The sequence below is a fragment of the Colias eurytheme genome, chromosome 13 (assembly GCF_061535395.1).
Source record: "Colias eurytheme isolate Ceu_HAF_F1 chromosome 13, ilColEury1 Martin Lab GWU primary, whole genome shotgun sequence".
Taxonomy (NCBI): domain Eukaryota; kingdom Metazoa; phylum Arthropoda; class Insecta; order Lepidoptera; family Pieridae; genus Colias; species Colias eurytheme.
Window position 1 is genome coordinate 9864106 of NC_142992.1, and position 27125 is coordinate 9891230.

The 27125-nt window shown below is 32.1% G+C and overlaps 1 protein-coding gene across 1 annotated transcript in view; it reads right to left on the reverse strand.

The window, feature by feature from the left end:
- Positions 1 to 720: 720 nt before the first annotated feature.
- Myo61F (unconventional myosin 61F) overlaps positions 721 to 27125 on the reverse strand; it is a 46105-nt gene continuing 19700 nt past the window's right edge. Inside the window, exons 2-20 of the mRNA XM_090108478.1 lie at positions 19609 to 19765; positions 18883 to 18998; positions 13063 to 13133; positions 12323 to 12714; positions 10234 to 10443; positions 9554 to 9816; positions 9123 to 9292; positions 8685 to 8839; positions 8126 to 8266; positions 7329 to 7470; positions 6695 to 6812; positions 5895 to 6008; positions 5215 to 5456; positions 4594 to 4863; positions 4079 to 4206; positions 3356 to 3574; positions 3026 to 3126; positions 2462 to 2564; positions 721 to 1743 (exon numbers count right to left, since the gene is read on the reverse strand). Coding sequence (XP_089964604.1) covers positions 1726 to 1743; positions 2462 to 2564; positions 3026 to 3126; positions 3356 to 3574; positions 4079 to 4206; positions 4594 to 4863; positions 5215 to 5456; positions 5895 to 6008; positions 6695 to 6812; positions 7329 to 7470; positions 8126 to 8266; positions 8685 to 8839; positions 9123 to 9292; positions 9554 to 9816; positions 10234 to 10443; positions 12323 to 12714; positions 13063 to 13133; positions 18883 to 18998; positions 19609 to 19765 — 3130 coding nt within the window. The 3' untranslated portion in view covers positions 721 to 1725. The remainder of the gene's footprint in view (positions 1744 to 2461; positions 2565 to 3025; positions 3127 to 3355; positions 3575 to 4078; positions 4207 to 4593; positions 4864 to 5214; positions 5457 to 5894; positions 6009 to 6694; positions 6813 to 7328; positions 7471 to 8125; positions 8267 to 8684; positions 8840 to 9122; positions 9293 to 9553; positions 9817 to 10233; positions 10444 to 12322; positions 12715 to 13062; positions 13134 to 18882; positions 18999 to 19608; positions 19766 to 27125) is intronic.

Sequence of the window (27125 nt, forward strand, 5' to 3'; positions counted from 1 at the left end):
GAGCAAACCAGCGAATGCGCGCGATTTTTTAAATCTGAGAAATAATGTATGCGTTACATATAATATGTACGCTGACGAGTTAAGATTGAATTATTTTGTTAAATGTTCAGTTTTGGATAGACGCTTCAATGCGTTTCCACTCTCCGCTAGTACAAACTGCCCCTACCACGCTAAATCTCATGAAATTATTCTAATGTTACATACAAATATACAGTTGAGGATAATAAAATCGTGTTAAATATAAATATTTGGATGTAAACAACATAATAAACTGAAAGGGGTCATTGGTATGTTGATAAGAAATTGAATAGGCTTCTGAGTAATAAACATGTACTTACTAACTAAGCCATTCATTGGGTTCATTGAACGAACATGTTAATGTATAACAACTAGGTTATTTCCGTAGTTAAGGTATAAGTTATCACAGATTACTAAATATTAATTAATTACTAGGAATAAATTGAATGCATAGAAAATGTACTGGCTCTTATTATTGGAAGCCAAGACTCGAGTCTGGTCGTGAAATAGTAGTTTATTAAAGTAATATTAATTACCATGACATAAGAGAAGGGTAAATAAATACACAAACGATTTTTTCCATATATATTTATTTAATAAAAATGACTACCATGAATTACAAAAAGGCACATATTCGCCTATATAATACTATGGCCAATTTTTCACATATTCTACAAGAAAATAGTTTTTCTTCTATATTGATTTGCGTGTAAATAATAATTTTTCTATCTTGTACAAAAATTGTAGTCTACATTTCATTCTTATAGGCACCTTTGATTCAGCTTACAGCAGAAATTCATAAGGAAATGTGTCAATTAATATTTGTTCCTACATTTTAAATAAATCTATCCAAATTTGATTTAATATAAAACAACACGTATATGTTAAAATATTTAAGTATGATTCTTATTTTGAAGCCAAACTTTATTTATCAACTTGCCTTTTCCATTAGATAAAAAATACGATAAATTATATCCCAGTCGGTTAAATGTAGCTTGGCTTCAATTATTACTTTGTACATGTAGTCACTATATATATAAATATACCTCTAAATTCTCACTGTAAAACTCAACTAAATATCTAAGTACGTTTATTTAAGTTATTTTATTCAAAACGTATTGAAATTAATTGATTTCGCAAATTAGAGCTAATATGTGTTTAATTTTGGCGCCAATATTTATGTCGAATTGTCAAATGTCAAACGATAATAATGTTGCCTCTCCTTTTGTAATTGCAAACTAATAAATTATTTTTTTTAATTTATTATTGCATCGTTTCTTTCTGTGGTTTCTTTTTTTCGTAAATCGACACATTTCGCTCATGTGGAACATTCTTATGGCATTTAAACTAAGTACTTTGTACGAAAACGTGTACTTATATGTATAAAAATAATATAAAATTACGCAAGTGCTTATAAGTACATATAATAAAAAAATTTAATTTTAAATTAAATAACGTCATGTATACATATTTGTATAATAAAAGCTGTAAACATCTGTCATTAGTTTATTACAAATAGAAGGTTGTGGAAATTTTACTTTTTGTCATGATTTGTAAAATGCTTTTATTTAACCACGTAAAAATAATGCCGTTTGATAACACTTCTTAGGACTAGTAATAAATTATAGTTAATAACAATAAAAAATGGTAATAGCAATAGAATGTTTCGATGTCGTCACATTATCTCACTGCCTTTTAAATACTGGTTTAGGGAGTCGCAGCCACCTGGAATAAAAGAAAAAAAAATTGGTTGTTTGTAAAGTCCATGTAAAGTCGGTTTACTGACGATAGCTGTTGAACGTGACAACGTCTTAAGGCCGATTGTGCTTCTTTGTCGCTCGTTCCGCGCTCTCGCTTGCACTTCAAGCCTTACATGGAACGCCTCAGAGCGAGGTAACGCCGCATGAGTCATGTTTTTTCGTGCGTGCAGCCGGCTCTATCGAATTATAAGACGTTGTCACGTCAAAAAGATTATAATACATATTATTTTATATGTTTATAAGCCTACGTGCTTTCAAGGAATGTATGCGACTACACGCGTGTACGTGCGTTGTATATTTTATGTAAACCTACGCATAAAAACATAGTGTTTCTTTTGAAATGATTATCACTATATCATATTATCTTTTAGTTATTTCGTTTTTGTGTACTTTATAGTGTTATATTCGAAACTGCAACTAAGGGCAACTATGGAAGTATGGAGTTTCTTGCCGGTTCTTCTCCATAAATACTGCTTTCCCAATCGGTGGTAATTGTTAAACATATGTTATGACGATTCAAAAGTGCTTCTAGAGGAAGTCTTATTGACTATACAAATGGTTGAGTTCAAATATATCTGTCTCATTCTTTTGTACATTCTTGTACTGTATGTGTATTGTTTATCACCTAAATCAGTTTTTATTCATAGGTAATTTCAATAATTTTTGCGTATGGCAATACTTACAACAAGCAAGTTCCCGCTCTTAGCGCGTTGTATGGCGGGCTGCGGGCCGTGTGTCACTTCGATGGTGCCGCCTTGCTTGCCGTTCACTAAGTTATGGGCTATGCTGCAATGGATAGATAAAAATAATTAATAAAATAAGTGGTGTGTTGTGTGTACTAATTTTTATTGCTTTAAGAATATTTTATCTATCTATTTATCAGTATATTCATTGTTTTGTTTGTTCACATAAGTATAAAATAAAACAAAATCGAAAATATATTATTTTTTATTAGTATGGTGGTTTGTCGGCAAAAAAGTTACTTTTCATCTTTCCTTTGCAGATTATGTCATAGAAAATAGCTACTATAATGTAATTTTAGTAGTTAGTAATTAGATAAATAATTATCACCTAAATATTGAAGTATATAGAACCTCTCATTATTTAGAAAAAAGTGGTTTCCTTACATTGAGTACAAACTTAAAACTTTGTTCATTGGTTAAATACTTGGATTTTATTATGTCATTCCAATATAATAATACATTAAAATTATACAGGAAGTGGCTGTATGATATGGCAATACTTACGTCCTAGTGTCAACGATTTCAATCAGTTCCGGTTTCTTGGTGTAGTCTGTAACGATCGTCAGAGCTTCGATCACGTGCGAAACCGAAATAATAAGATCTCCCTAAAATACATTAACAAATTAATAAAATATAAATAAAAATATATTTTTTCAATAAAATTAATAGTACTACCTTACTCCCAAATAACTAAAAAAAATCTGAAAGCGTTTAATTTTAAATGATTTCACAATATACCGGCGGTATTAGTTTTTATAACTATGTTTAAAATTATAGTCGATAAAACCAAAATTTCAAACTACCCTACTTCAAATTTTATTTCAATACGCTTACCTTATCCTTCTTCAGTTCTTGCGGTATCTTAATCAAAATGAGTCCATCCGTTTCGTTGGTGACGACTACCCTCAATTTATCCAAAGGCAGACGATGTTTCAATTTATATGTTTTTCGACCAGATGCATCCAATACGTATAATGCTTTATCAGAAGCGAGTAACGCCCGTTCTCGAGGCTTGTATCCGCGACGATCGTACTTGACCGCTTCGCAGGAGTACTGTAATTTTAGATATATCATAATTGTATATTGGTGGGATTATTAAACTACCTATGTAATTATAAATAGTGTGTGAGAATTTTGAAAAAAAAAAAATGGTGTACACACTAACTATCCCATTTTTAATTATTGAGGTAAAAGTGTTCAAACAATTTATACGAATCTCAATTGTATGCTATGAACATTGGGAAAATACAATTTTTACAGTATTAAAAAATAACCATGAAATTGTGTTTGAGCTTGAGTTTTCAATTTAACTTTTAGTTCAAGTTAAAGTTGTGAGAGTTTGAGTTAATGTTACAGTTTTAGTTTTACTGTTTGAGTTAGTGTTACTGTTTGAGATAGTGTAACTGTTTGAGATAGTGTAACTGTTTGAGATAGTGTTACACTTTGAGTTTGTTAAAACTTTAATGACAGTTTCAGTTTGAGTTATCGTCACAGATTGAAAAAAAGAGAGAAGGATATTTATTACTTATTTAGTGTTATTTTATCAAAATAACTCACAATAAGCTGTTCGCCAGTGGGCCAAGAAGGTGAAGCCATGAATGTATCCCGCAGTACACGGTGTTCAGCGGAAAGACGGTCTTCTACGAACCGCTCCGCTACACTGCTCGGATAACTGTTCTTATGGCCTGTGGAATAAGGTGCAATTTAGTTTGAATATATTGAATCTATGTTTCTACAATGTTCAAATAATGCTTTCATGCAGTTATTATCTTATTGTTTGTAGAATATGGTGCATTTTCGTATAGGCATGTGGCATATAGTCGTCTCAGCTAGTGTCTATAGCTTGAAATATTCCAAGTTATTGACCATGTAGGTAGGAAATTATGGAACCAATCCCACCCAGTATCCCACCTTTACTACCTGGCACTATGTAAGCTAGTGTCTATAGCTTGAACCATGTGACTAAAGGCCATGTAGCTAAAATTAGACCAATCCCATCCATAATCCCACTATCCCATCTTGAATCCCACCTTCCTAAAGCTGTCCTAGAACTTTCCTATCTTCTTACTCACCCTTAAACATCTTCTCAGCCAGCACCTTCAGTTCAAACTGCTTCTTATCCGTCGCACTAAGTGCTAAACGGTACTTCCTAGCTAGATGGGCTCTGTGTAACCGCTGCAACTCTTGTGATGCGGTCACACAGGTCGCGGGGCAAGTGGGCCAGGAGAGATCGAGGAGTTTGGTCGGTAGCATTGTGGCGAGGCGTTTGAGCCAGTGGACTTTAGCAATGGCGAGGAAACGCCGGTTTTCGGGCGTTTCAGGACCGTTGCGGGTTATGAAGCCTGGAATTTGATAAAGAATGATTACATTAAAATGAAGGTAATTTCAAATAAAGCGTAGTAGCAAAATAAATTATTAAAAATTATGGTAATTTTAGGTAATGTGTACTAGTGGAATTATTTTAGAAACATTACAGGAATATATCTTAGTTGATTATTTATAACGATAGAACGATATACCTACAAATGTCAGTTTTCAGAAATATAAAAAAAATGCAAAGAAATGTAACATTTTTTGTCTTTTCTCACTGATTTGATTAGCACAGATTTCATGTTTTTTCTAGAAACCCCCTAGAAGTACGTCTTCTTCTGCAATATTTCGTAATATATTTTTATAATTTTCTGCTAAATTACCTTTAATAAAAGCCCTGATGACGTCAGCAGCCTTCCTCCTTCTCTCCCTGAGCCTCTGCGCCAGATACCTTCTGACCCATTTCTGTATAATAATAGCAGATTCCTTCATCTTGAGGTATTGTTTCCTCTGCCAATATCCTCTCCAACGGCTTTGGATGATTGTTGCGATATCGTTCTTCTTTATTTGGAACGCGTCTTCCGTTTCGAATAGAGTTTTAGGGAAACGGATGAAGATTTTTGTGCTGTGAAAAATTTGGCATGATTTTATTTTTAAAAAGTGTTTCTGTATTTAAAAAAGAGCGTGTGTGACGAGCACACGTGCAGAAGTGAAACTTCTTTGGTAAGATTCAAAGATACTAAAATCGTTGCCTTACTCCATGACGTGAAGGCATTGCCATTTCGCAACCTTGAAATTTTACTCCTAAAGCTAAAGCGCCTAAAGAAATTTCATTTTAAAAAAAATATACGAGCTTTTTATTTTTTTTCGTTACTATCATTATTTGTTCAATTAATTCTTAACTTCAATTCTCTCATTTGCATTTCTTTTAATATGAATAATAACGATACCGTTTGTTTCGCTAGTAAAAAAAAGCATTAGGAAATTTATTAATTTAATGAACCTTAATTTTAATTTTAAATAACATTCATTGAACCTGTTCAATTAATTTTCCCATACTCACTTGCCCATACGATAATCTTCTCTTTGGTATTGTAGCGCTTCAACCAACTTCTGGACTCCATCACGCGCTGGTCCGCGGTAGTTCGGCCATGTTTCTTTGCTTAGGCACTTGTAACTGAAAATATAATTGGTTCGATAATTTGTATCAATTAATTACTCAATTTGTTTGTTTTTAGTCTCTGAAAAAGAACAAACCAAACATGAAAAAACAACAAATAATGAACCTTACCACCATACCAATAAGAGTCAAGTTTCCTTTACATTTTCACAAAAGCCAATAAAAAATGAACCTTACTATTATAGCAATAAGAGTCAAGTTACCTTCATACATATACAAAATACGGTCAAAAACAAACCACACATCCATAGCAATACGAATCAAGTAACCTTCACACATACACAAAAGCCATTCAAATATAAACCTTATATCAATACCGATAAGAGTCAAGATACTCTCAAACTTAATACATACACAGATAACACTAAAAAAATGAACGTTCATTCATACATCCATAAAAGCCGTTCGAAAAATGGCCATTCCAAGTAATCTTCAAACTGTATCATTCAAAATTGAATCTTACTCCCATAGCAATAAGACTACCCGTTCAAGGAAAGCTTCGTAAGTGCGTCTGTACACAAAGCCGACGCCTTGTTACCTTTAGACTTCACACATACAAAAGCCAATCAAAAATTAACCTTACCAACACAACAATAAGAGTCAAGTTACCTAAATACATACATAAGCCAAAAATGAACATTCCATTCAAAAATGATCCCTATTTCCATAGAAATAAGACTCACCGTTCAAGGAAAGCTTCGTAAGTCCGTCTGTACGCGAAGCCGGCACGCCGCACACGTAAGTTCTCCATTAGACCGAGGTATTTCACTTGGTGGGACACGAGCTTGTCATCGAATTGCACTGGAATTATAAAAAAATAGTATTTTAATATAATTTAAATTATTTAATTTAGAAGGAAAAATGTCATAATTTTTTTAAAAATAGTCAAATTGTTTTTAAATGATCTTACGCTTTTGTAATATTTTCTTGGTATTTTATTTAGAAATTAAAGACTTTTTAACGGATTTTAAACGCGATTTATTCATTCTATTATTTTCCCGACGATTCGAACACTTTACAGCGAGCGTGGTCACGGGGAGACCGGTGGTATTTTATTTCTAAAGATATTAAACAATACATAGGAAATTTCGTTCAAGTCTGTCATCTGTATCAATTTTAGTATACATACACTCTACCAATGTCTTTTATTCACGAAGAAGTCGACCACGATATAGGTAGTGTATATAAGAGCTTTATATGTATAAAAAAAAACATAGAACACAAAAAACATCAAGACATATTTTGAAATGTGACAGAGGGTAAAAATATACATAATCATAGATAATATTATAATAATGATGATAAATTCTAACTTACTTGGCATTTTGAAGTCATTTGGCTTGATACACCGAATGTACGAAGGTTCCTTGCTACTCAAGATCTTAATGAGTTCGTTGAGAGATATCTTGAACTGTGTGATTGCGGTTTCGGGACGTTTCTTGCTCGAGAGGTTTAGTGCCTGGATAATTAGAAAAATATTATTTATTTTCACCCTCAATTCCCAATGAAAATATGAATATAATGTTCTGTTTCAACCATTAGAAGGTATACTGAGAATCCATACTAATATTATAAATGCGAAAGTAACTCTGTCTGTCTGTCTGTTACTCAATCACGCCTTAACTACTGAACCAATTTGCATGAAATTTGGTATAGAGATATTTTGATACCCGAGGATAGGATATAGCATAGGATAGGTTTTATCCCGGAAATCCCACGGGAACGGGAACTATGCGGATTTTTCTTTAACTGCGCGGGCGACGCCGCGGGTGGAAAGCTAGTTAATAAATAAATAAATAAAGATCGCGGGTGATTTAAAGGTTCCAGATATTAATTTGAAAACAGAAAACGGTTATCTATTAAATTTTGAATCTTATGAACCAAATGGAAAAGGCGTAAATATTATAAATAGATTAAATTAATGAATTATCGTTGTAAGTTTCGTAAGTCTTACTGACGAAAGAAGCTAAAAACTCGGCTTCATCAGTTCTTAAGATAGACCTGATCTAATTTGTAAATTTAAAAATTAATTAGAATTTGTGTGTAAGAATTTATCATCTTAATTTTAAGATACTCTCGAGGTTTTTTCAGAATAATATTACTTAAAAAAATACCTTAAAGCAAGTCCCAAGAGTGGCATTACCACACGCCGCCATAAGCCCTTGCAAGTCTCGGAACAGTAAGTCGTTGTTTTTCTCCAAAAACGTGTTCACGTTGTATGTCACTTCACCAGCGTAGTGGACCAGACAGAATTCCTGATGAGAATAAAATTTATTAATTGTTTGATAATAATTTAGTTGATTATTATTTAAAAAAAGTTTATAATATGTCACATTTATATTTCTTTTACTTTTTGGAAGTCGATCGAAAGTATTGCATAAGTGTACATTCTAGTAGGTTATTCAACTTACATTAAACGTAATATGCGATAATTCAACTTTATTCACATGTAAATTATTTTTGATTGATTCATTCTGGTCCAAAGACGGAACCTTGTGCAACCCCAAAACATTCATCGATCAACTGATAGATAATATTAACATTTTAAGTTACAATATATTTTAAGGAGTATAATGAATTAATGTTTATTAACATAATATATTACAAAAAAATTGAATGCATTGCCTATATAAATTAACATATTACATGTGTACTAAATCAAACGCTACTCACATCTCTGCCCATAAGTTTTTGCGTTTTAACATCGACCTTTCTGTGCGATTTGTAATGCGCATGTCCGTCGAGTTTCTGGCTCAGCTTCTCCAGGAAACTGAGATCTGATGCGTCTCCTGGACGCAGACACTCGTCGTCGAGTATTGAAATAATACCTAGGGGTAAAAAATTAATTAACATGTGAAATATTTGTTTATAACAACTATTTAGTGTATGTTATGATCCTCTTTATTGTTGCCTATTTTTTGTGTACTGTCTTTTCTTATAGTCTTTCTTTTAAACCATTAAAATAACACATTCAAAAAAAATATATGTATACCAAAACCTTTTCATTAAACAATTAAATTTTTCAACCAATTATATTAAGTCTAGCTGGTGAAATAAATTATTTTGCTTTAGTAGGTATAAAACTGATACAAAAATATCAAAAATACCCACCTTGATGTCTAGCCTCAATAAGGTCACAAATGACGATATTATTGAAGTATTCCACGGGTTCCCATTCTATACCCTCTCGGAGGTATTCCTCTTGTTCCTGTTTTAGAGTCAACTGGATGAACAACTGCTGCAGTTTCTCGTTGCAGAAGTTGATGCAGAACTGCTCGAAACTGGGAAATAAGGGAATTTTATTTGTCTTCTTGAACAGCAAAACTACTTAACTGATTATCAAAAGAACGATTTACTTTTAAGAAGGTATACGATAATTTATTAAAGTAAGAAAAATAAAGCTTTAAATACTGTACAATTTTGGTGACATTTTAGTTTTATATCAATTGCGTTTGTAGGTACTTATTTTTAGATTGTTTAAATAAAGTTGTAAAATTTAAGCTGCTGCAAGCAGTATATCTTGCGTAGTTACTTTTTCTCACCTATTTTTTGGGAAGATTTCAAATCCATAGATATCCAGAATGCCCATAACAGAAGAATTAGGTTCTTTATCCCTAGGTGCTAAGGAAGAATTAAGCCTAGAGACCAGCCAACTAAAGTGCTTTTCATATATAGCTTTGGCTAAAGCATCTCTAGCATATTGTGCTTGTTCCAAATCTAAGGGAGTATTGACCACATCACCACGGGCGTCTATTGTTCTGCTTGTTAGAGCTTCACGAAGTTTCGTTTGGTCTACTTTGAGGAGCTGAAAAAGAACAAGAAGAAGCATTGTTAGTTAGGCAAAGTAGAGTAAGAACTATGAATCCTCTTAGTGAAATTGAAATAATAGAACAAAGTGTAGATCATAATTAAGTATAAGTAATATAATAAAGAAATGCAATGAGAATATTTTGAAAATTTTAAAGTGAAGGTGTTTGAACAATAATTTTTAAGTTGTACCGAGAAAGGTCTCTTTCTATGACATATTTTATAGTCTTTATATAAATATTTTTGATATCTGTAGACTAATAATAAAATTGCCAGTTAATTACGAATTCAGTTACATTTTAATTTAATAAAATTTGCATAACAGTCACATTTTTCTTATATGGTTACTACTCAATTTACTTGATCTCCCTATTCGACACATTAAAAAACCCTCATACACATTAAAAATACTCACACTAGCAACATTCCCACTATTAGCATCATGATTCAGTATCTCAGCGTATCCCTTTTCATTCTGCACAAATTTCACATTACCAAGATGCAACACGCTAGCAACGATCTCGAAGATTTCCTTCTGTTCTTCAGCAGATATTTCAATAACTTTCATTGCTTCTAGAACTGCTCTGAATTGTTCTGCGTCATTTAGTTTTTGGGTGCCTGATACCTGAATCAGGAAAAATTGGTTTTTGGATTAATATTTTATATGAAACTAGCGGTCCGCCCCGGCTTCGCCCGTGGTACATATTTAAGTTTTCTCTACATAAAAACCATCCTCGTACTTCAAGGAATATAATAAAAAAATAATTATCGAAATCGGTTCAGCCGTTCTCGAGTTATGCGCTTACCAACACATTTTGCGATTCATTTTTCAAATTCAAATTCAAATTCAAATATTTTTATTCATGAATATGGGTACAATTCAGATCTTATACAAACATAAGTCCCGCCATATCCTGCCTGTTAGGCATATGAAATTACAAATACATATTACAGCTAAACAAATAATAATTTTATCTTTAAAGTCCAAAATTATTTTAAATTTAAGTCAAATACATTAATAAAATAAATATACACTAATAAGTCAATAGTTATGTAACAATTATAAGCAAATCATTATTACACATCAGCAAGTGATTTATCATTAATATAGTCCTTAATACAGTAATAACATTTTTTTATTAAAAGGTCTTTTAATTTGCATTTGAATTTAATTACACTTTCTATATCTATTATTGCCTTAGGTAGTCTATTATACAGTGTTGGACCCATACCAAAAATGCTTTTAGAGAAATGCCTAGATTTACTGGGTAACATACATATTTTATGATCATTACGCTTACTTTTTAAATGTTCATACATACTGAGATTACATTTTACAAACATTATAACTTCATATATATATAAACACGGTAGAGTTAATAGAAAAAACTTTTTGAAATATGGAACACAGCTGTCTGTTTGCTTTATACCAGATATAGCTCTTATACACCGTTTTTGTGACTTAAATGCGGTTTCTATATCTGTACTATTACCCCAGAATATTATACCATAGCGTAATATGGAACTGCAACTGCAACTTTTCTCAGCATATAAAGGGCATAAGACAGTTTGCTTAGTTTCGAGCAAATATGGTCAATGTGAGACTTCCAATTCAAATTTTCATCTATATATATACCTAAAAATTTTGTTTCATCTATTTGCGTTAGTAATTTGTTTTTGTACATTATGTTCAGGGGGTTACTCAATTTATTTCTAGTAAATGTCATTAGTTTTGTTTTTTCTAAATTTAATGTCAGATTATTCCTTTTAAGCCATGTAATCATTTTGTCTAGGGAGTCTGTCACATTTTCTTTGAGGTTTATTATATCTTCCGAAGTGAAAATTGCAGTACTATCATCAGCAAACATAACTATGCTATTTATAGTGGCTTTAGGGAAGTCATTTATGTAAATATTAAATAATAGCGGTCCCAGTACACTGCCTTGGGGTATACCATATCTAACAGTGTCAAGTTTTGATTTATATGTTCTCATGACCCTAGTATCAGGACAAATTCGCTTTATTTGTGTATATTGCTTACGATCAGTTAAATATGATTTAATCAGATTCAAAATGTTACCTCTTATTCCATACCTTTCTAGTTTATCTAGTAATATTTTATGAATCACACAGTCAAATGCTTTCGTCAAGTCCATGAATATAGCACAAATATTATTTTTGTTTTCTAGGCTTATCATAATTCGTTTTAGAAATTGATGAATTTTTATATATAAGAAGATAGGAAAAAGATATAAAAAACTGATATGTATTGGTAAAGTTGGATGGGTACTCAAATAAAGGCAATTTAATTTGATCATATAACAGATACGTTTAATTTAAAACAGGATTTTCTTAGCAACATTAGCAATTTACAAAAAAAATGTTTAGTCACTATAGTATATTCAATATTTTATCCATTATATAAACAAATTCTCAGAATTCCCTATTATTACATAAATGCAATATTAAATACAAAATGTCTTTATTAATTTTACAATACTTACAATATCCGTAGTATATTTGTACATCTCCGGTCTGCCCTGCAGCTTCAACTGCTGTAACAACTCCGGACCGGCTCCAGCCAGCAACTGGTAGAAAATGTGGAAATTCCTCTCCCCAGACATCTGGCTCACAACTCTGGACTTTTCCAGGAGATAATTCAATATATGACCTCCTTCTGGAGCACCTTCGTAATTAAACTGAATATCCATGTACTTCCCGAAACGACTGGAATTGTCATTTCTATGGGTTTTAGCGTTTCCGAACGCTTCGAGCAAAGGATTGCTTTGAAGCAGTTTGTCTTTGACATTTTCCACGCTTTGTAAATGGTTCGTTCTAGCTGCTATGTATTCTAGAACTTTCTTTGATGCTTCCGTTTTGCCGGAACCGGATTCTCCTATAAAATGAAAAAAAAAATGTACCAGAATTGTTTTTGCGTCACTTTTAAGGTTCGTTAACACGCGGAAATATTTGTAGATAATTTTCGTTTGTCAACTTTGGTTCAGGGATAATCTTTAATATTTTCTTAGTTTTTTTACGATATTATTTTTGCATCTGAGTTTAAATACTAGGTAGGTTTGTTAACCGTTAAAAGTAGTCGTAGAAAAATCCTAGAATTTATTAAGAGCAATCAAGAATTTATTAAAAGCAGATCAGTTTCACAAACAAATTATTCAGAGTTATAATTAATGTCAACAAACAATTGCTACAGAAATAAATTAGTTAATTATCGTATAATCGTTACCTGAGATCAGAATACATTGTTCACGATGCTCGTAAACAAGAGAGCGGTACGCGTTGTCAGCGATCGCGAATCTGTAAATTAAATATAATATTATTTAAAAAGGATGAAGGATAAGTTTAATATTTATCAGCCGTACAAATAAACGAGTTATAACATTTTATGCAAAGAATAAACTAAAAATAAGGAAAAATCATACAAATAAACACGAAATAAATGTAACCTAGTATAACTTCGTAATAAGTATTCATACTAATGCTATTCCGTCCTTATTACGGCTACCACCCTAGTATAAGTCTGACATAACCGAGTTATAACATATCTTTTAGTACATTGTGCTATGTTTTACAAGTTTTAGAAGCAATTTTCAATCTAAATTTGAGATAATAGCAACGAGAGTAATACGAGAAGTAGAAAAAGTTGAGCAAATTAATAATTTCATTACGTACCTATTGAAATGGAAAATTTTGTATGAAATGTCAAAATATACGAAATTATGAAAAACCCTTTTGATATTTATAATGATTTATTTATTTACAACATGCGCCAAACCATACATACATAAAACTTATTTATAAACTTATCACAATAATATACACTTTCGTTGAAAATATAAATCTTCTAAGCCTGGAGTTGTATGTTTTGAGTACCAGTTATTTGGCAACTCTCTATCTCAAGGTGGGTTTATCTTCTGTTCTCCAAATATTGGATAGCGTTATCTATCATTTGCTTGCATATTTAATGATATATTTAAATTATTTCCAATAAATATTTAAAAAATAAATAAACAGAACATCGTATGATGAAACTTCACAACAAATTCGACGAAGTCAAACGAGCGTCAGCAAAATGACAGCACCAAGGCTTAACCGTAGACAATTTCAATGTTTTTCATAATTTTGTGAATGAATTGCGACGTTGCCGCTTCGCGCCTATTGCATAGCGTGAGCATAGTTACATCGACGTTATTCCAAATTTATTTGTAAGAAATTATGACATCCTTATTCTTTATTTATTCTTATCATATCTATGCATTGCATAAGGTTTGAATAAGCAAGTTTTTATTTGTACGGCTGTATGTGTTTAAGGGCCGATTTTTCAATCCTTGGTTAAAACTTATTCGTTGAATAACGTATTCCTACCATTTCAAAAATGTATTCCATTACCTGTATTTGACAGTTTACAGGTGACATTTTAATATTATCGTGTAATACTTTATTGGACAAGGACAGAAAAATCGGCTCTAAGAATAATAATAATATTGTGTATTTTAACATTTTTTTTTATCCCTAACTCGTGGAAATACGCGATAGAAATGATGTTATTGATGAAATATGAAGCACAGGCATCTCTATCTTCCAGTAAAAGAAATAAGTACATACTTTTAACATTATTTACAGTTGCCGAAACCTCAAAACATACAATGAAAAGGAAAGAGTGCTCAAATCATCATAAGCTTAATGCCCTTAGACGTCTTTTAAAAAGGTCGTCGGTAAGATGAAAAAGTGTAGAAGAATTTACTACAAGTGATGCAGATACTTTCCTTTTATTTATATGAAGATTATAGATAATTTAAGACGTGGAATTGAGACAGTTTAGTTAACATATTGCATAAGTTTTGGACATAAACCTCGTCATTTCACTGGCCTCGCCCGATTAACGTCGGGCCAAGGCAGGGGTCAATGTTAGGCTTATAATTAATTAGTTTACTAAATATTTATAATTAGGGTCACTGCCTAATCCTGCTCATATTATAAACGCGAAAGGAGAATGGCGAAACTGGGCCTAACAAAATTAGGGCCTTACAGAAATCATAATATATTTAAAATTCATTATGTTATTTTTAATAATTCTTGGTAAAATATTGACTTCTGATTCTATGGGAAAACAAATGTTTGAAAAAAAAGATAATGTGTTCACTCGGCATTGTTATTTAGATTTCTATGACTACCGGTCTTATCAAGCAGAGATTGTCAGTGCTGTCAGGAGTAAAATAGTCGATATATCGATTAAAACGAATGAATATTTATTTTCATTTTTAGTTTTATATAAAATTCAAATGCTTTATAAATCAGAAATATAAGTTAACTGCGATACATATTTTATTTTTAACTTTTTAGCACGCTATTTATTTAGGTAATTCTACACATTTTTACTCATGGCGGCCGCACTTTGTAAGAATATTTCTGAAATGTAGCTGGCCGCTTCAATTTTAATTACAATGTCATGTTTGTCGTTTGACTTTTGACATTTGATTGAGGTTTTTCGTTTCGTGGTTAACTTATTTTCTTCATCTTTATCGACTTTCGCTACGTATTACGGACACTGACGATCTCTGTTATTACTACCAACCAACGCTTGCACACCGGACTTTGATTACCTGCCTTTACGACTCACTACTGCTACCCTACCTGGACACCGACTTTGCATCCGATTTTTCATTTACAAATATGAACTGCATCAACTGTGGTATTAATGCTAATCGTAACAATGCTATACGTATGCATTTGTTACAAGATAACGCAATAATATCAATTATACAAGGGTGTGCTGCTCCTCTAACGGTTAGTGGATTAGTATTATCTAAGGTATTTAGAACTAGCTATTGAAATCAAACAAAAACGTAAACACACATTGTTTTATATATATACTAGCGGTCCACCCCGGCTTCGCCCGTGGTACCTACATGTTTAAACTATCCTATCTCTCAAGTTGGATCGAACTCCACATGGTGTGCGAATTTTATTATAATCGGTTAAGTGGTTTAGAAGTCAATTGAGGACAAACATTGTGACACGAGATTTATACAGGGTTACTTGTAAAACACCGGCAATATTCACTTTCTTTTGTCCAATTGTAATATTAATTCTTTATTTGTAGATCACTCACTCTGATCACATATGTGATGCATGCTGGAAACTTGCAAATGATTCTTTGAGGATTGAAAATCATGAAGAAGACAGTGTAACTCTTGGTCATCAACGTGTATGCATTTATTGTGGACGTTCTGTATTGCGCACACGGTTTCATTTACTAAGAACTGATTCTCAACGCGATCAAAGCGCAAAGAGCAGATCAAAGAGCAGTGGCCAGTGATATTAGAGTGGATATTACCTCGTCATTTAAGTTATTGAGTGTTTTGATAATATTTTAAGTAAAAAGTTGCCAATAATCTTCTTTTTAAATCTCAAAGTAAAAATAAAAGGTGTTTTAACAAAGTATTTCTTTACAGATTGGAAATAGAGCAACATATCTATGTCATTCTTGCTGGGTGAGGGCTCTCATAGGAAGGGAAGCAATAACAGTTTATTATTGTAATTGTTTAGTAGGAAGAAGAACTGTAGGTTGCTGCTGTCACGTTATGTGCATAATATGGTACCTTAGCTGGGCAAGGTATCAACCAGATTTAATGCTGCCAGCACAGTTTCTGGATGATGTGTTAATTGTTTATGATGATAATGATGAATAAACGATTTATGAAAAAACGTGTTTTATTTTATATATAAGTACCTACGATGTTTTGGTAGGTAATCTAAAAGAATAAAAGTTCGATCCAATATCTCTATTACCTAACTGTTCTTCTGTTACACTCTTTATCTAGATAATGTATATTATAGGATATAAACTTACCTCTACTTAGAAAGAAACAAAGCTATTCATTGAACTCGAGCAAACCTAACCTCAATTTTAGTGACGTTACATGCTCAATATCTCTGCTATCCCATAGAACAGATCTTTAATTGTTATATATATAGAATCTGTATATTTTTATCTATTTAACCCCACATAAATCATCAGTGTAACGATCAGGCCCAAAGTCCTATGGGAGTTTGCCATTCTCCTTTGGAAATTTGATACAATTTCGTACAAAAAGAAATTGATGAAATTCCAATGAAGTTTGGTATGGAAATAAATGCGTTAGAAGACCTGCTTATATTTTTTGAACTTCTAATATTTAATAATACTTGATTCTTTTCCGTATACTTCGCGAGTGACGATGTAGGAAAATTTGGACTAGCCTCTGCCCCGTAGTTTGATTTCTTAAAGCAGTATTATTTCCAGTGTTGAAAAATGACAGCGCTATGTAGGTCGTCTAGCTCCATCACTTTCCCACATCATCACTGTATTAGTGAAGTTATAAAGCTGAAGAGTTTGTTTGTTTGAACGTGCTAATCTCGGGAACTACCTACTGGTCCGATTTGAAAAATTATTTCAGCGTTGGATAGCCCATCTCATCTCGCTAAGACCACAGGAGCGGAGCACTGCGGGTAAAACTACAGGGTACAGCTAGTTAGAAATAAAACTGCTTTATGATGTCTCTCTAATTATATTCCAATCTGACTCGTACTTATATTTGCAAACAAAATTGTTATTGGGTAGCGACAAATATAATATTATCGCCTAGGTACAATCTTATCAAAAGGTATATTATAATTAATTGTAATATAATCTATCTGGTATTCATAGAAATTTTGATAAAACTCTATACTATCATAGTAATTTCACCCTTTAAGACTTTATTGGATTTTTTTTCACTGGCACCAGCTTGTTCAGAAATATGATTATATTTCTGGACAAGCTGGTGCCAGTGACAACGTTGTATGAATTTTTTTACTGTAATTCGGCGTTAGTTGATATTTTGGAAACACACTATATACGTAATAGACATTGCAAAATTGCAACAGTGCATTTAGACCAAACGAACATAGAGCTCGAGCCTAGAGCAAGAGCATTCATTCGTGATCTTTCAGTGTAAACGAAAACTCGTATTCAGTGTTGCTCAGTATAAGAACATTGCATATAGTAGGTACTAAGAAAAACGAAATAATGCTCTACGCCTGTTGACACTAAAATAATTTGACATAGTGGGGTTAGAATGAGCATTCTCACGTTTGATCTAAATGCACCGTAAGAAAAAAAATTGATTTCATTTAGATTAGGTTTATTCGACGCTAGATTCACTATAAAGTCGAATCAACACCTCTACTATACATACATACATATTTGCACTATCCCATTAGGCATTAACTTCATACATTTCCTTTCCCATCAGGTTGCCTGGTAGAGATTGCTGCTTAGCAATAAGGCCGCCTCTTGTACAAACTATGCCTTCCTTTTGTATCTTAATGTAATTTTTGTCCTAATTTTGTTTGTGCAATAAAGTGTTATAAATAAATAAATAAATACATACATTTAAAAACCATACTCTTCCTAGCACAGTCGGATACCAAACTAATCGTATCGCTATCAATGATATTGCTATCTCTATCGATCTGTGATAGCTTGATATTGTGTAGCTCAAGGATGAAGCCAATGTAGTGTTATAATCATTTGTAGATTCGAAGTTATTTAATGTTTAGGAATGTTATGTTAATTAATAACAATGGAAAGTGATCAGAAAAGACGAAATTTGAGTATGAAATATGTAAAAAAGAAAACTTAGAATGAAACTATGTACTTATAATATTATGTTGTATGTATGTACTTCTTCTTCTCTTAATTAATGGATGTAGGTACTTTAAAAGTTTAAAAAAGTTATTGGTAAAATAAAATAAAATATTTATTTTGTCGAATTCAAAAGACGAAGAGGAGTGTGTCTAAGAAACTAGAGAGGTTTCATTTCTTAACATTTTCCTGGGGCTAGGTATTTGTTTGAAATGAAATTAAATAGAGTTCACGAAGAATATTACTCAAAACTTAAAAAAAATTTACTTACGTTCATAATTTTTCGTCTTAAAAACAAAAACGTGGGCTAATCTAAGTTTAGGACAAAATATCATAGATTGAAATGCCAAAAAAAAAACAAAAATAAAAATAACTTACACATGTGGTGGTGCTTCAAAGAAGGCTTTCTTGTAGTAGAGCTTGGTCTTCTCTTCTGTGTAGATCGGGAGGGATTTGTACGGGTTTACGGAGATTAGCACGTTTCCGATGTACGTCTGGAAATGTATTCAAAATTTTAATATTTGGCGAGTTTTTTTTAATTATTTTTTGTGATAGACCTTATAAAATATGAAGGCTACAAATATATGTGGTATTAAGCCTTAGATTGCATCATGACAAACATTTGCAGGGCAACAGGCAACAGTTGATGAACAGTGTTGTTGGATGTTTTTTTTTATGTTGTTGTTTTTTATCATTTTTAATATAGAACGTAATATGTGATCATACAGTTAGAAGTGATAACATTAATTTTTTACAGCTATAGTTAGATGGATATTTATTTATTAAAAAAAAATTGGTTGTCTGTAAAGTCGGTTTACTGACGATAGTTGAACGTGACAACGTCTTAACTCAAGCTTCTTTATCGCTCGTTCCACGCTCTCGCTTTCACTTCAAGCCTTACACGGAACGCCTCAGAGCGAGGTAACGCCGCATGAGTCATGTTTTTTCGTGCGTGCAGCCGGCTCTATCGAATTATAAGACGTTGTCACGTCAAAAATTGAACATAATTAATGGCGTAGTTGCACTAATATGTGGTAGTTGCGATTAACTACCACATATTACTCAACTTATAGTTAATTTCATAAACAAAATGTCTCCACTCACATAGATAATATTCTCACTGAACCGCTTCCTCAAATTGTCTATGAACGCGGCCTCCGAGCGGTAGTCCTCGAGCAAGACGAAATCCTGCACGCCGACACGCTCGCGGTGTTGTAAAGCGTGCTCCATCACGCCTTGCACGGATACTGGGCGTTGGAGCCTGGGGAAAAATATAAGAGCTAATTATAATTTATAGTAAATATTGCATCTATACTTAATATTAAAAAATCGGTTCACAATTTCCAAAAATATTGTTCTATGTACCCCAAAAAAACACGGACGTAGAATAAGGGCCGGTGCAGATATGGCGGACGAAGCGCAGAGCACTTTTCATTGTCAAACTATTATCAACATTATCCTAATTAAAATAATATTCAAAATCAAATATGTAACAATGATTTACTCCAGAGGAGTTTCGAAGCGTCACATGCGAAAGGTAGCGCACTGCGTTTTTGAATATTATTTTAATGAGAACATTGTCGATAATAGTTTGACAATAAAAATTGCGCTGCGCTGCGCTCAGGCCACAGAACTTATATACGGCTCAGGCATATTTGCGCCGTCCCTAAAGCTGAAGCTTCTGAGTTCTGACAGCTGTTTTGACAAGTCCTATAATAAGTACATTTAATTTATTAAAAACAAGGAAAACAATGTTAAAAGGCAAAATTATGTGACCGTAAAAAAATCACTTTCTTTTTATCGCAAAAAATCTGTTTATTTCGCCCTGACCGGCCAATAATCCCATGACCTTAACGGACCACACGAGATAAAAATATTGTATTTTTAACTTTATTAGATAAGCATAATTATTATTTTTCCTTTAATTTGTGTAAACTATTATCAATTGATTATTTATTATTTATTTTTAGGTAAGTACCTACTTATTATCAACGATCGGCAGTAATGTTATTAGAGTAACTTTTTTCAAAGCGTACCTATATAGTTTTGGAAATCTTTGGAAATATATTTAAAACAGTTAATAGACATACTACCTTCTAAATTTATATATCGTCAGTGAAAATCCAAAACTACTAAAGCGCCACTTTGGCCAAAATGAGTTATATATATCGATGGATTGGATTTTTTATTCCGCGTCTAATGGTCTAGGTTTCATGGCGATCTGAGGACTTTTGTGGCGTTTTAGCACCTCAAATGTCGGACGTTTTTCATAACTTTGCTTTTTTGAGAAATGCTTACATAATACAATTTATCTTTGAATTTTAAAATTTGTCGTTTAAGTATTTATATTACCGGACATTAGCCACACTGAGCTCGTTCAGCAACTCAAAATACGCTATTTTATTCATTGATGTCGCTTTAGCACTTTACAATACAAATCGTTACGGTGGTTAAGTAAATTTGCTTTACGTAGAAACAGATGTGGTGGCGCGTTAGTATATTTTGTTTACACAGTTTTTTAATAGATAATAGTGTAAGTATATTTGCTTTACTTAAATATTTGTTTGAGACTTTAGTAAGAATATTTGCAATCAGTGAAATTGAAGAGAATTGTACTTTTAGTATGGATTATTTTACAAAAAAAAAATTACATTAGTCGTTTAGTATTAAGAAGTTCGTAAACTTATCATAAAGATTAACCTTAGTCTTTTGAAATTCAAATAAGTTCTGGTTACATCTTTTAAGTATTTAGAATACCTACATTGCGCGGGATTTGACGGCGGTTCAGTTGACCGTTGTTAGTCGGTTTCGAGCATATTATGAAATAAAGAAGCTGTAAAGAACTATTTGTATATTTAATTTAACTTAACAAGCAGTTCCCACTAAAAATAAACTAGTGTTCAAAATTCAAAAATAGATAAACACTTATTTCGACCCACAGATAACGGAAAGTAAAAAACGCGGGAAATTTTTGAGGTTATGTTTGCAAAATGACTCACCGAAATTTCTCTATACGACACAAGAGCCTGAGTTCACTACCACTGAATCCCATATTGTTAACTATCCTTTACTAAATATGATCGTTTACTGAGAGAAAAATAAACTCATTATAATTATTAATGTGCCTGGGAAGTGCAAATATTATGAATAGGGTTGTTGACGTATTTTTATGAGTCAACGATAATATAAAAATTACTTGATGCTAATAGGGTTGTTTATTTTACCTTTTAGGTGTATGAGTATCAATCCGAAAACACACGCATTTCTATTTTAAATTTGAATAATATTTATTTTTTTAACTAGCGGTCCGCCCCGGCTTCGCCCGTGGTACATATTTACGTTTTCTCTACATAAAAACCATCCTCGTACTTCAAGGAATATAATAAAAAAAGAATTATCGAAATCGGTTCAGCCGTTCTCGAGTTATGCGCTTACCAACACATTTTGCGATTCATTTTTATATATAAGACTAGCGGTCCGCCCCGGCTTCGCCCGTGGTACATGTTTACGTTTTCTCTACATAAGAACCATCCTCGTACTTCAAGGAATATAATAAAAAAAGAATTATCGAAATCGGTTCAGCCGTTCTCGAGTTATGCGCTTACCAACACATTTTGCGATTCATTTTTATATATAAGACTAGCAGTCCGCCCCGGCTTCGCCCGTGGTACATAATATTTACGTTTTCTCTACGTAAGAACCATCCTCGTACTTCAAGGAATATAATAAAAAAAGAATTAACGAAATCGGTTCAGCCGTTCTCAAGTTATGCGCTTACCAACACATTTTGGGATTCATTTTTATATTATAGAAGATATTGGTGGTAATAATTATGATTCTTATGTGCCAGGTACATAAATTTATCTATAAAAACAAGGCGTATTTTTTATTCAAAATAAATAGTTTTTTTAATAATTTTGAAATATATTTAAACAACACTTAAATAAATTAAATCTGTTTAATATCCATTCACAAATTTTATTTTATCTGTAAACGTTAGCCAAGATGTTTATTTTGGCGCGTAAATTCTTCTAAGAAGGTTTTATGTTTATTTAATACCTGTTGCTTTAAAAATGTTTCCATATATTTGACAGCCCTATTACGACGGATGTGTGATATACAGCCCTATCGTGGTTGACGATATATTTAGCGGTAACTGATATGAGCTGTTAGCTAATTCTTTTAGATATTTTTTTTCAATTACGAAACAAATCGATTAAAAATAAAAACATATAATAAAAGTACAAACCCCTTCACTATTACCTACACTACTACATTTCAATTTATCAGGTAAAGTTAAGTTTATTTTTTCATGCTCTAAATATACCTCATATAATATTTATTATTTGAGTACTTTTGGATAATATTTTATTTCAGAACTGTACAAAGTATTTCAGTTATTCAATTAATAAAATACTTGGTTATGAATTTTATTTTAAACTATCTAACTAGTTATTTTTAACTAGCTATCTATCAGACGACTGCCCTATTGCCCGTATTTCGAATTTCTCTCCATAAAAATTAAAAACCTTCCTTGCCTTAACCAGAAATAATATAATAATGCTATTTAGACAAAAATAAAAAAATAGCCGAATTAGGTACTAAGTAGTTGAGCTGTCGTTGAGTTTTACGCTTAGCAACACATTTGGCGATTCATTTATATTGTATAGAAATAAGTAAGTTCAAACTGCGCAAAAAATTCAAACATGACGCTCTCACGGGTCTTGAAAAAACGCTATAGTCTATGCATTTCCAAATTATCTATGGCTGCAATCTTAATCGTTTTTTTAAATCTCCACACACGAGTGTAGCGAATTGTCACGTTTTTATGAAAATAAAAGATTTACAAGATGAGTCAGGTGTGTGACGAATTTCTTTGAGGCGGATCTGTCTGTATTTACTTAGTCATAAGATGAAAATAAAAATTTGAATGTGCATTTTAAGTATTGTTGAATTTTTGGAAAGCTGTTATAGCCTTCAATTTATAAAGAAGAGACTAATGTAAATTGCTTATAACTTAGGCTAATAATAAAAAAAAGACGGGTTGCACTCCGGGAGTGCCGGCAGAAGTGAAAACTTGATTATTAACGTTCAGCATGTTTGATATTTTGGAATGGTATCCGTCTTACGCATGGAATATAAGGGCTAAAAAAAATCCGTCTTACGCTTTTTCGATCAGGCCACGTGTCCTGACGCGAGTTTAAGATTTTATACCCAACGCCGCTAAAGAAGTTTTCACTTCAAAAACTATAAAACGGCCGAGATGCAGAGTTGAATTTGATGATCGATTTGGCATGACTGCATGGGTGTAATTTGATAAAAACGAGCTTTATTTTGCACCACGTAACATCTAAGAATAGGAGAAACGTGGGAGAAACGAAAGAAGAAGTAGGTATATGGGAGACAACTACATATCACACAAAGCGGAAAATTAGTATTAAACTAGGTATATGCATTGGCGTACATTTGCATCTAATATACAAATATGATGTCATTCAATTGCATTGAGTCATAACGCATGCACATCCTATCCGCTCGGCTGACACTGACCTACTGACACGCTTGTTAGCGTATAGCTAAATATTAGTGTTAATGAAGGTAGTTAAATAAACATCGGAGTTTCAGTTGAAACGGGAAATTGTTTATATTTGCCACGCCTCGTCTTTTATTCGTGATGAATATATTTAATTTTGCCATTTTGCTAATCCAAGGTAAAGATTATATACAAAAGTTATTTCTAACAAAAAATTAAGTATCTGGTCGAGTAAAACTCTATCAAATCGTTAATTTCACCTAAACAAAATTCCTGGTTAGCTTTAAATATAGTGTTAACTATTTCTTAAATCCCCTTAAGTCTAAACTATCCAATTTTGTTCAAAATTACTAAAGATGGTACCTATTTGAAAATATATCGTGGCACGTCGCGCTATTTGATAATGTCATCTAGGTGACATTCAAATATCAAGACTGTTTTGGTTTGACGATTGCGGTCATGGAGCCTTAAAAGGCAATAATTAATCATTTATTGGTAGTAAAAGCGTTCAACTTAATAAAAAGCAGTAAAATTTGAACCTAAAATTTCGTAATTTTTGCGGTTGATCCGAACTCGTCTGCCGTAACCGTAACATAACTTATGGGTATGATTTATGAATGCATAATATATTATGACTAATTCTCAGATCTTACGAATATTACTGACACAAAAAACGGTCAAGCCTTTTTGAGGAATTTGGACTCCAAACACAATTTTATTAAAAAGAGATTGCATATAGTATATTATTTCCATTTCTTGAACTGAATTTGCTGCCAGTACCAAAAAGGCTCATTCTAAGGGGTCATTTATCTATAAAAGGAATGTCAAAGCGTGGAATTTTATTGTAACGTACAAACAATTAGTCATTGTTTTGTTATGAGGACATATACTTAAGTCGAATTCAATTAAATTCTCATAGTTAATTAATTACGTTATATTCCAATATTTAGGGTAAAATGCAAAATAAATAGACTTTATATTACGAAAATAAAATGTTATTTGTTTTATGTAAAATGATGAGGAAAATAGCCTGTAATGTATTTCCTACAGATATACTGTTTCCCTAACGATTTTATGAAAAAAATAAATATAAGAAACATATTTAACGGTACGAATTGAAATATCTTTGTTTGTCAGTCTTAATAATGAAAACAAAAGACATTCAACGTTGCGTGATAGGGACCGTTATGCTAGGCTTTGAAATTGAAGTGTCTGTGACTGACGTTTGAACTGATTTGTAAGCTATTTTTTTTAAAATTGGAATTTTGTTTTATCCAGGTATGACGTCACTACCGACTGGCCGCTGCTTCAGGGTATTTTACTAACAAACTTCATGATAGTATTATAGATTTTAAGCTATGAAGAAATGACTATTTAAAATTACATGAAATAGGTTTTGCTAACTCATAAGTTTGAATACTTGCAACTTGCAAGGACATAATACCTATCTAGGTATACTTACACATCAGAAATTCAGAACTAACTCAGAATATAATTAAGATTATTTATTCATCAGTTCGTTTATACATCCAATATTTAACTGTTAGAGCGTATACGCACTATGCGGGTAACCGCTTTGCGGGTAGCCGTCCGGCTGACCGCAAGCACAATTATGTACGTAATATTCATTTCTATGCGCACTGCGATGCGGCTACCGCAGACCGCACAGTACCTGCTACCTATCTAATGGATAATATTACTTTTTCCGTGAGAATGAGTTAATTTCCCGTGCATATGTAGGCTATCATATCAATTTCCGGTATTTATTAAAATTAACATAAATCCAATCCATCCATCGTTTGGTTTTGACATGATAGATGAACAAACAAATAGATTTAGGCATTATTCTTCCAAATTTTATAACAACTTTCTCCTATATTTATTTTAAGAGATTTTGGATTGATTTATAGTTTAAAAAATAAAGATAAATAACTACTTTCAAAACCATTAAACCACTTTTTAGGTTCCGCTGCAAAATATCTCATTGTAATATTAAAGTGAAAGGGCGTAAGTAAAAGGTCACTTTGCGAACTTTATGTAGTGTTGCCAAATATATATTTTGTCTGCCTTTTAATCCGCCAACTTCTAAACTACGCAACATTTTGAAACGTTCACTATTTAGCATGTTAATAAAATACATCTACTTATAAATTATTATGCATAGTAATAAAGCATCTGATTTATATTTTTGTAATTGGTGGCAAATAAAACACTTTCTATTTCTATTTCTTTATAAAAAGTAAACGAGTGATATAGTACGTCCTACGTAAGGAAGGCCAATTTCAGCCGTTTTCAAGTGATGCACTTACAAACTCAATCATTATAACAAACTAAATAAGGAAAATAGAAAATAGAGGTATATTAATAATTTCGGAATTACCTATGAACATCAAGTTATTCCAGCACAAACCACTGCGAGCAAATCCGGGAAATGGGACAGTTACTCATTCCAAATTCGTTGACACACCATTAGCATTTGACGATAAAATATGGCGGCGAATTTTAATCAGTTACTTAATGTTAAACTAACCGTATTATAGAAAATATAAAAGATTTATATTGAAAGAAATTGAAAGAACTTACATTAAAACAACTAATACGATCATAGGTGATATTATTATTAGATAAATATAAAAATTTCATTGTACAACATGAATATTGCATGTTACACACGAATGTATGTATGTCAAAGCTTTTCATTAAATTTTTTAAAGCTTTTGTGTACTGCATTCTTCCACTGTTAACTTTTATACAACAACACAATAATAATAATGTATATTCGAAAGTTTAAAGTCATACGATACAATAACAATAATGTATTTTATTACATCGACTTTTTATTTACAAACGAATAATTCGGTTTGCTTTGAGTGTTAACTTCAGCAATTTGATCCTACGCTACAACTGCAACAGTATCAGATATCACCATGACTATAACAAAAACTTCGTGAGTGGAATATTCTGAAAGCATTCGATATTCCGGAATTTTTCAGAATTTATTGTTCTGGTCTATACTGATATTATAAGTTCTTAACTTTGTATGTTTGTAGAGTTCGAAACTGTAAAACACAGAATGTGTGAAACTGAA